The sequence below is a fragment of a genome, unplaced genomic scaffold (genome assembly GCF_019419815.1).
Source record: "Pyrus x bretschneideri cultivar Hongxiangsu unplaced genomic scaffold, Pyrus_bretschneideri_v1 Contig4, whole genome shotgun sequence".
Lineage (NCBI taxonomy): Eukaryota > Viridiplantae > Streptophyta > Magnoliopsida > Rosales > Rosaceae > Pyrus > Pyrus x bretschneideri.
In genome coordinates, this window is record NW_025999723.1 from 5,495,792 (window position 1) to 5,507,152 (window position 11,361).

General features: G+C 36.8%; 1 protein-coding gene across 1 annotated transcript; it reads left to right on the forward strand.

Moving 5' to 3' along the window:
- The first annotated feature begins 2,005 nt into the window (after positions 1 to 2,005).
- On the forward strand, positions 2,006 to 4,270 carry LOC125468709. The gene is made up of 3 exons (XM_048564949.1): positions 2,006 to 2,288; positions 3,145 to 3,458; positions 3,695 to 4,270. The coding sequence occupies exons 1-3, from the start codon at positions 2,006 to 2,008 to the stop codon at positions 4,268 to 4,270; spliced, it is 1,173 nt and encodes a 390-aa protein (XP_048420906.1).
- The last annotated feature ends 7,091 nt before the right edge of the window (positions 4,271 to 11,361 follow it).

The following is an 11,361-nucleotide window of genomic DNA, read 5'->3' on the forward strand; positions in this document are numbered from 1 at the left end:
TTTGTGGAAGCCCTAAAAGTGTATTATCACTAACGGGAGAATTGAAAGTTTCAATTCACAATCGATTTGAAAGAGTTTGAATCGCCCACTGCCTCGCTAAAAGGAACCTAATGGATCGTACACCGTGTAAGGTAGAGTTTGAAGATTCAACGGAGATGAGTAAGAATAATTAAATGGTTTAATTATTAATGGCAAGGATTAATTAATATGATTATTAATCAAACGAATAAGTTCGTTGAAGACCTCGGGATAGTTTTGGACCTTAAGGCCCAATGGGCTTCGAACGTCAAGTCCATTAACTTAAGTTGTATGACAACTTAATGAATAATGATTCACAAAGGCCCAAATAGCCCAATAAATCCCTAAGGCTGGCCATTTAGAGGAGGGTAGTGAACTTGGCTTAATTGCAAGTTTGCCACTCCATTGTGAGGTGGTATAAAGACATCTTTATAGCCATTTCATCCTTAGGGTTTTCTAGGGAGTAAAGATGAGAACACAAAAACCTCCCTTTGCTCTCAAAGAGGCCGGCCAATCTAGAGGGGAATAGCTAGCAATCTTACTTCCTCTAGGTCACTCATTTCTTCTACAATATACCTTGGTGTGGAGACTTAGAGGTTCTCAATTTTGGGAACTTGGAAAAACCTTTTCATCCATCCAAATCCATGGATCTAAGATGCAAGGAATGAAGGCCCTCTCTTTGGGTGATTAGCCTTTGCTTATGCAAAGAGGAATCTACAAAGGTATTGATTTCTCAACTCACTTTATTTTTGAGTTGAGTCTTGGTTCACCTATCTACTAGGCTTTGAATTTCATGGGTAAATGTTTAGTTTTAAGTGCATACAAGCATGATTCCGCCTTTAATTGTTAATTGCATGCTATTGATGTTGCTTAAATGAACATGTTTTTCACAAATTTTCCTTCATTTCACATGTTCACCCAATCCCCAGTTCCCTAATTTTCAAAACCCTAAAATTCTAAATCCTACCCGATCCCATATTTAAACTTTGCTCCAATATCATACCTCAATTTGTTTCAAATCTCCACACCACCACCATTTGGTTCAAAATTCATGGAAGTTTTTCGGTATTCTAATCTAATCTCAATTAAATTATATTAGATATTGATGGAGGTTTATAGTCAATTATTTGATATGATTATTGATATGTTTTATGTTTGTATACTCATGTGATTATTGGAATTTAGATGGGATTTTTGTTTATTGGTTAATTGGTATATGGTTTGTGTTTTTTTATCAATTGTGTAATGTAAAAATAAGAAACATGGAAAGATTTTTCACCACAGCCAATAACACCCTTTATTTGAATAATCTTGAAAGAGGCCTGAGAATAAAACTCCAATGTTATAATTAAACTTTTCAATGTTATTTTTGTCTATTAATTTTTTGACCTTTATTATTGGGACCCTTTAAGTTTAAAATTATGGATCCGCTACTGCTCACAGCTACCCCGAAACCAACAACATAATTCCAATGTCGGCGAAGTAGGACATGAATTCAAAATTAAAGAAGGAGAACCCAAGTGTTTTGTTTTGCACACCTTCAACTAAATGAGCGACAATCCGATCTCGCGATAGGCAGCATACATAAGAGCTCAGTCGAACTTCTCAATTAAAAACATGCAAAATGACGGCAAAAGAGAGTCTTGAGGGCTACATTTGTATTATGGGTTATGGAATTGAGGTTCATTTATAGCTATTAGAAATTTGGTGCACAATACCAAGAAATAGGCTAAAACTAGACGATAACCAAAAGTGGAAAAATCAAAGTTTGCTAATTGAAATGTTGCTCAAGCCCACAACCATTGAGCAGAGATGGATAAAAAAACAACTAGTAAGAGGGAAACAAAGGGAACATAGAAGGGGTGAGAAATGGAAGAGAAATTAGAGGATAACCAAAAGTGGGGAAATCAAGTTACCGAATGAAACGTTGCTCAAGCCCACAACCACCGAAAATAGGGGATTAAGGTGCACTACCATTTGAGTAGAGATGGGCAGGCCACCATCTTTGGAGAGATGGGGCACTCTACCATCGTGCAAGAGATGGATAAAAAAAACAGCCAGTAAGAGGGGAAAAATCAAAAGAGACAGGTTGAGAAAACAGGAGAGAAATGGGGAGGGGGATATGCTAAGTAAGGGAAAGAAAGGGGAGGAAATCGAGGCACGTGAAAGGGAGGGGAAGGAATTGAGGCACGTGGAAGGGATGATGGAATCGCAGGGAAAAAGGAAAGAAAATGAGGAGTTGCATGACAGAGTGGGGAGAGAGGGAAAATGTAGAGGGTGGGAACGAGATGGGAAGAGGGAAAAGGGCTAGCAAAAGGTAAGAGGCGGGCTGTCGGTAACCCAAAGTCAGAGTAAGGGGTAGCGGCTAGGAGGTTTTCAGATCTAGGATTGTTTTGGAAAGGGCTTTCATTTGGGTTCCATTGGTTTCGAAGGAAAATCGAAGGATTTGCCATGGGGTGGTACGTGCGCGATGATCCTGACGAAACGACGTCTACCTATTGTAAGTTTTTTGTGCTTTTGATGATTCCAAATGTAGAAAATGTGGGTTCATGCTTTGTGAATTCGAAATGGTACCTGAGGTGTTGGAATGGGTTGAATGTGGGTTTTGTTTATTCTTCTAGCATTGTTTATTCTTGTTTAAAAAGGTGGATTTATGCTTTGTTAATTTGAAATGGTTCCTACGGTGTTGGAATGGGTTGAATGTGGATTTTGTTTATTCTTCTAGCATTGTTTATTCTTGTTTGAAAATGTGGTTTATGCTTTCTTAATTCGAAATGGTTATTGCGTTGTTGGATAATAGGTTGGTTGCTTTGTTGCTTTGTTTATTGTTGTGAAGATAAGGTGGTTGGATAGTGGGTTTGTTACTTTATTTATTCTTGTGAAGATAAGGTGGTTTGTTGTTGTTGAGAAATGGTTAATGTGCTTTGGCTGTTTGCATATAGTTGTGGTTTGTTGTAATTGCATATAGTTGCATATAGAATGTTGTGCATTGGTTTTTGTTTTTGGCTTTTAAAATGCAATTAGTTGCATATAGAATGTTGCATACAGAATGGTTTGTTAGGTTAAAAAGCAATTGCTTATGTTTGTTGTTGGCTTTTAATTAGGGTTTGTTTTTGTGAATTTCAGTTTTTCCAGAACTATTCTCTATTGAATTGCATCATGGTAGGGAGATAAGTTATGACATGTACGTTGGGGGAAAAGTGACATATATAGATAACTGTGATAAAGACCTCATGTCACTGCCGGTGATATCTGATATAGTGGAGGCAGTTGGATACATTGAGCGGTTCATGAACTATTATTTCAAGATTCCCAACATGAACCTTTCAAATGGTTTGAAGCAGATTCAAAGTGATTTCGATGTTCAGTCCATGTTCAATTTTGTTCCAAAAGATAAAGTGATTGAGATGTACATCGAAGAATTGACGACAGAAAAAGCCGTAACCAAGAGCAATAATTTCTGAAGTCCATGGAAGTGACAGGTTCAAGTAAAGTGGTTATTGAGGAGATAAGTAGTTCAGAGGAGAATGTTGGGCCAACAATACTTAAACTAATAAGATATAAGGGCTTGCTAGCTATTGAAGGGCCATAAGTGGATGATTGTTGCACATCTCAAGTAGTGCAAACATGTGTGGCTGAGGTATGAGAGATAAATGTTGAAGAAGGGAATGTTCAGAAAGAGAAAAATTGTGAAGGGCCAAAGAAGAGTCAAGGGAAATCTGTGGCTGACGTAGGAGAAAATGATACTAAGGGGGATGTAGGAGAGGGGGATGTAGGTGAGGGGAATACTGAAGTATTCTTTGATGTACTTATTAGTTTGGAAGGGAATGTTGAAGAAGAGAATGAAGAAGCTACTGAAGAAGATGATAGTGACTTTGAAGAGAGTGAATATGGGAGTGATGCTGATAACCCAGTGTTTTCCAAGTTTGATGAAAGGGATTATGAGCAAAGAAGTGTAAGACAATCTGAGCAAAGCCGAGAAAGAGAAGAAGAGCAAAGGGAAGAAGAATTTGATACTGCAAATATGGAACAAAATGTGATTGATGATCTAGACTATAACTCTGATGCTCTTGAGAGTGTACACTCTTCAGATGATGAAAGAGGCAAAGAACATGAGCGATTTCCAGAGTTCAATAAGAAAACATATCCCACTCTTACACTTGGGGCTTGTTTTCAGGGATCATGTCCAATTCAAGCGAGCTGTCATCATGTACTCGCTAGTGAATGGATATGGAGAAATCCATTTTCCTAGGAATGAGAAATTGAAAGTCATAGCAAAGTGTGCAAAAGGGTGCCCTTGGAAGTGTTGTGTTGGAAAAATGTATGGTTCGAACAACATACAGATCAAGACCATACTTGATGAACACACTTGGGGAGAACTTGGGTAAACAAGAATATGAAGTCCCTTTTGCTAACTAATTTGTACATGGAGAGGATAAAACTGAATCCCAAATGGTATGTGGATTCCTTTTTGGCAACTATCGAATCAGAGTGGAATCACGGTTGTACAAAGAGGAAGGCTTACAGGGCTTTAGATAGGGCTTTAAAGATCATTGAGGGAAAACAAGTAGAGCAGTACACAAAGTTGTGGGACTTTTCTGAGGAAGTGAATAAGACTAACCTTGGAAGCAAAGTGAAGGTGAAGTTGGATAGAGGGAAGTTCCAAGGGATATATATGTGCCTGAGGGCTTATAAAGAGGGGTTTAAGTCAAGGTGCAGACCATTGATAAGATTAGATGTGTGTCATTTAAAGAGTGTATATGGAGGTCAGCTACTTTGTGCTGTTGGCATTGACCCAAATGATGAAACATGGGTTATAACGTATGCAGTTGTAGAAATGGAGAATAAGTCCAGTTGGATTTGGTTCTTAGAGTTATTGGCCGTTGATGTTGGGATTGTCAATTAAGAGGGATGGAGATTTATTAGTGATCAGCAAAATAGGTTAATTCTGGCCTTTAGAAAAGTCCTCCTTAATTCCCACCACAGATTTTGTATGAGACATTTGTATACCAACTTCAAAAATTTGTTTAAAGGGAAAACATTGAAGGATGCTTTGTGGTCAATAGCCAGAACAACAACAGTTGCCTACTTCAAAAAAGCAATAGAGGATATGAAGAAGCTTGATGAAAAGGCCTACGATTGGTTGGTGAAGTTGCCTGCACATCATTGGAGCAAGTCTCATTTTGAAACACATCCCAAGTATGACATGTTGCTGAACAATCTCTGTGAAAGTTTCAATGCCGTCTTACTTATACCGAGACAAAAACATATTGTTACCATGTTGCTCCTTATTCACGCACTCTTGATGAAGAGAATTCAGATGAGAAGGGATATAATGGTGAACAAAGTTTGAGATCTCTGTCCTAAAATCAAGAAAAAGTTAGAGGAAGCCAAAATTCAAAGTGGCAAGTGCATTGCACAATGGTCAGGGGGCTTTAAATTTCAAGTTGATGCTGGGAGGGGGGAGCAATATGTTGTTGACTTGGTTAAGAAGACTTGTTCTTGCAAAAAGTATGCCCTTGACAGGAATCCTACGCAACCATGCAATATCGGCCATAAATTTCAAGAGAGAAAAACCGGAGGACTATGTCAATGCTTATTATTCGAAGGCGCAGTACTTGGAGGTGTATTCTCATTTAGTAATGCCGATGAATAAGATGTCTTTGTGGGAGGAAACTGATAAACTACCAATATTGCCTCCTACATATACAAGGCAACCTGGAAGGTCGAGGAAGAAGAGAAACAAGGAAGCTGTTGAAAGGGACAATAAGGGTGAACAAACTCCCACAAACCCAACCAATAATCCTCAAGGTCCTTTTTAGCCACTTAAGCTAGGAAGGAAAGGGCAAGTCACCTTGAAATGTACCATATGTAAAAAGGAAGGTCATAATGCAAGAACCCATCATAGACATCTTCCTCCAAGGGACAAACAGGTAACATTTTCTACTTTATATGGTTTTTTAAATCCTTTAACATCATATTACACTCTTAATTCTTTAACATCATTTTTTACTTTGTAGGCATCCACATTTGTTCAAGGACAAACTGCACCTAAAAAAGGACAAGGAAAACAAAGGTAAAAACTTAACCATTTCCTTAATTGTAAAACATTTGGATTTAGTTAAAAAGCTTGCTTGGTCTCTAAATGAACTTTGGATTTAGGCATCACAATCAATAATTGAATCACCTAGAAGCACCAAGCAAAGAAAGACCAAGCAATCCACTAACTGAATCATCCAAAGGCACCAAGCACAGAAATACCAACCAACCCAGCCATATCCACGTTTTTGGCACAGATGGTTGTTTTTTGTAAAAGAATTGTGAAGTTAGAACAAGTTTTATGCCTCCAATAGGTCTTTTGTGAATTGAATGGATGATGTAGTAGGTTTTTATGAATTCAGTAGATTTTGTAATGTTGGTTGGAGATGCTAGATGAATTATGTTAGTTTTTTTAACAGGTTTAACAATTTCTGGATAATCAAGCAGGTTTTATGCTTAATTTGGTCTATTTCATATTTTTCTTGCAAATGATGAGTAGTTTGTGTTTGAATACACTTGTTTTGTTGTTGTTGTGGTTATATCATTATTTTTGGGTGAGATTTTTCAAATTTGAGGTCAAGGATGATATAATATGTGCTTAAGGATGATAATCTGTGCTTAAAATGGTATATCACAGGGTTTTTTTTTTGGGGCGGGAAAATTCAAATTACCAAAAAAAAAAAAACCCAAATATATTTTCTGACGTGGATGCCATTTGGCGGGGAAACATTGGGTGTGGTGCCACGTGGAATCCATCTCGGCAAGGAACTAGGCCCCGAATCAAGCCATGTCAGCATTTAACTAACCAATTCATGGACAAGGTAAATGAGGTATAACATTGGACCAAATTCTAAAGATGAGGTATGACATTGTCAATTTTAAAAGATGAGGTATGAAAGTGTCGTGATGCCAATAGTTGAGGTAGTTTTTTGTACTTTACCCTTAATTTTATGAACATTTTAATGTAAAAATATTTAAATTCTGATAAATATTGAAAATCACTAAATCTTTCCACAAAGCAAGCCGTCAACTTTCATCAATCGTTTAACTTTCACCAAACTTTCAACGTAAGTACTTCTTCCTCTCTGGAATGTATTTGTTGAGGTCCTCCCGCGTCAAACTTATTTTGAACCTCTCTGGCTCCCTATCCCCTTCTTTCTTCATTTGCAAGTGCATTTGGGTCACTTTTTTAGTGAATTTTGAGTTAAATAATTTTTTTTAATTATTTTAACCGTTGGATTTAAATTTGGGCCATTAGATCTTTTTTTTTTTTTTTTTTTTTTTTTACTGTTAGATTTGATTATATTCGATGGGTTGGGTTTGGTGGCCGACACATGCGCTGATAGCGGGGCCCACCCTGTTGGGCGTTGAAGGGCTTAGCCCGCGTGCGGCGAGTTGGGCGCATGATCGGGCCGAGAGTGGGCTGGGAAAGGGAGAGTCCACGTATTTCTGGGCTATTTCTTGGGGGGAATTTGGCCCTCAATTGGCATTTGGCTTGGGTTGGCTTGGGTTTTGTTTGGGGGGGGGGGGAATTTGACATTTAGCCCAGGTTGGAGAGAGTCATAGAGTGAGCTGAGTTATGAATGAATATGGTTTGCGATGGGTAAATATAACACATTCTCATACAATTAACAGAAACCAACTAAAATGCATATATATATTGAATGTTTTTTCCTTTTGAATACAAGCAATTTGAATTTCCACTACGATTTAAACTCGTGGTACAATGGATTGAAAAAAATGACTCTAATCATCAGAATAATACCTGTGCATATGCACGATCGTAGTTGATAACAACCAAAATTATGTTAGTGGGTTAACTTGAAACCTAATAATCTAATGATTTTGGCCTTTTGCCATTCATGAGAAGTCAGGTAGCAGGCAACTAGTATATATGATTGGATCCTTTTCCCCCCAAAATCATATTCTCTATCCTTAAATATAAAAAAATAAGGGTTTGATATGAGTGGGGTTGGCTTTTGGCCTTTTTGTCTGGGATGATGGCGGTGAAGCTTCCACTGCAGCAGCAAAAATGGAAGACAAGAAAGTAGAACAGAAGGCAAGATTTTTAGGGGACGGCCTGGATTTTACGCGTGCCCTAATTCTAGCTTATGACTTCTCGAATCTCACATTCACCATAACATAAACACCTTCCCGACTCTTTTTCCAGAAACATGGTATCAAAAGGTTTATAGCTTTGTAGATAGATTAGATAGATGGACAAACACAAAAGACAAACAGGACACCGTGGCACTTTTACCAATCTCACCCTTCCAAGTTAACTCTCTTTATGGTTAACAATAGGGAACTGGCTTAGTTTCAAATGTTTTGTTCTAAGATTTGGAAGTTGGGGTTTTCAGTCAAATGTTGTTAGTGAAATGCTTTGATCGAGAAGCATGCGTTCCTTAAGATAATCATGTTCTTAAACACTAAATCTGTTGAGACAGCATGAGAATGTCACATAGAAGGATGAAAGTTTAGTATACGATCTTAAAAAGTTTTAAGCTTCTCCAGCCGTCCCTATATGATTTTGCATTGGATATTTCATTCAAACATGGTATCATAGTCAAGATTGTAAAGGTTCACGTCTCACCTATTAAGAATTGTCTACATGTTAGACTCAAAAGATGTCATAGGCAATTGGATATATTTTATGTAAGGATGTAGAGTGTTGTCCGGCGTAAAAAAAGTTCATTCTATATCATCACGCAACCATCATTCTGTATATAAAATTTTGATTCCACCAATGCATGTGCATGATTATAAAGAATAAAATGTTTTGACGAATACAAGTCCAGTATAGAAGTTTAAAAGAGATTTTGAACTTGTCTAACCATTACCTAGGTTAGGAACTCTCTGTTCTAGCAAATATTATTCATCTGCATAAGCAGAAAGAGGGGCAAAAGTTGCTTCCAAAGGAGACATGATCGAGATGACGATGATCGTGGGTTGGCACTTACCCAGCCAAATGCAAACCCTAGTGCGGTATTACCAGGATTAAACAAATTAAATAAACCCATGATCTATCCAAATTTGGTATATATCCTGACGATCACATATATTATCAGAGTCATAACTCACTGATCACCTGTTACCTGCATAGCCTGTTCACTAATTAACTAGATTACTTAGTATGGCACTAATTAATTAAGAGTCCAAGGAGTTAGATAGAAGACCACATTCACAGACAGCAGTCAGCAAACTATTGTGCCAAGTACAAACAGACAAATATTTTACTCGTGAATGCGAACATCATCGGGAATTGTTGAAAGTGCGCAACACAATTTGGCCAAATTGCTCTTCGATCTTGACTAGCAATTAACAAATCATATATTAAATACTATTCAAAATCTTGAGAGATCAAACCATGCATGCTCGAAGACTTTTCTTGGGATTTTGTCACAAACGTCTGAATTAAATGGATCATGAACCATTATCCTCGTTTTGAAGTAATCAATAAGGTTCTAAATATTACCGTTCCTAGTTTAACTTTATTTTCTTTTTAAGTATTGGAATAAATTTCGAGTTTGAATTTTTTTTTAAATAAAAAATAAAAAATACAAAACTTGATAAGATTAATAGCATGCATACATTCCATGTTAATTATAGTTCATTTTACTTAATTATTTTCATTCATCAAATGTTTAAGATTCATTCTATTTGATTATTGGCTTTGTTTGATTAATTAGTTGCTCATGGTTATGTCTATTTGCTCCTCTTAGAATTGATTGATCCACTTATTTTAAAAACCCTCCTCTAGCTACTAGCTAGGGTTTCTTTGATCTACACTTTGTCATGCACTCGTTTACCAATGAAACTTATATATGTTCATCGGCAAAAAAGAATAGCATGTGTTACGTAAATTAGTTCCTTTTTCCTTCTTGAAAGTTCAAACTTTCAAACTCCACATAAAAAAATAAATCGCAAGCAAATCTCATGGCGTATATATCATGCTTATAACCATTGTTCAAACTTTTCATTCAAAATAATCCCCTTGTAGGGACAAACCCTAAAGAACAAAACTTCACCTACACTTTTGATCACTCCCAGAATTGGATAGCCTGCTATCAAATGAGAAGTGCGTTTCTAAAATTTTCAATATATATTTCGAACCCTAAAGCAAAAGATGAAGCAAACCGAGTGACTGGAAAAAGGGGGATGTAGTTGCTTACGACAGGAGGCACATGACATAACATAATCCAATATGTCTCCTCTTCTCTTTTCCCTTTTTGGCTGGTCATGAGTTGTCTGTCCCTCCTAAATTTCAATTGTGGTGGCTTTATTGTCGCTTTGTTTATGTTCCCACACTGCGCATCCTTAAAAGGAGGTTTACGATTTCCCCACCCTATTTGACTGAGCTATGATCAGTCTTTAGGGTCAACCTAACTCAGTATCTTTGTCAGTCTGTTGCGAACAAAACCGTTCAATCCAAATCAGACAATGTGTAATTTTGACTTTCACTTGCATCGATCGATCTTTTTTTGCCCTGGATAATTACCTTCATGAGATTTGCACTCTTCTGTATGACCTTTAGCAGACACCAACTAAATTAACTATGAAGCTTGGCCTTACTCACATGTCTTAATTATCTTGGACTTACTATATTAATTATGGACTGTTTGAAAATGATTCTTTAAAAGGTACTTCTGCCAAGAAGTAGGATGAAATTTTTAAGAAACATATGCAAGCGTTTATTAAAAACACTTGAAATACTTGCTAAAAAAAGCACATACACAGAAAGTGTTATTCCAAAACGACTATTTTTTTTAAAGCACTTTCAAATTTGCTCTTATCTAATGTTCCGTAGCATGAGAATTATAAAATTGAAAAGCACAAAAAACCGAAAAAATCTATACTGTGCATATGAACTCAAGAAATATATACAAACCGTAAAATTGTATTATAGTGAAAACTTTCATCTTGTCTGCTCGCCGACCAATGTTGAACATTGGCAGCTTTCGCGCATGTCCCTCTATTTCTAATTTCTATCTCTCTGCGCACAAAAAACGGGGAAAAGATAATTAAAACGAACAAATCCACATAATTATTCAATCTCAAATTCCCTAAAAACAACGCAGACAAATGTATAAACAAAGTGCTGATTTCAATAAATCAAAAACCTTTAAACAATAAAAGATGTAGCGCAAAAAAAATTATAATAATAAAAAAAACCAATGGATCCACTTTAGGGTATTATATATGCACACGGGTTCACACTGTTTGGAGTTCAGAGGCTCAGAAAAAAGGAAGTTCCTGAGGCAGCAGGAGAGACCGGTTTTGTTTCTAGCCATTTGAAGCTGAAAT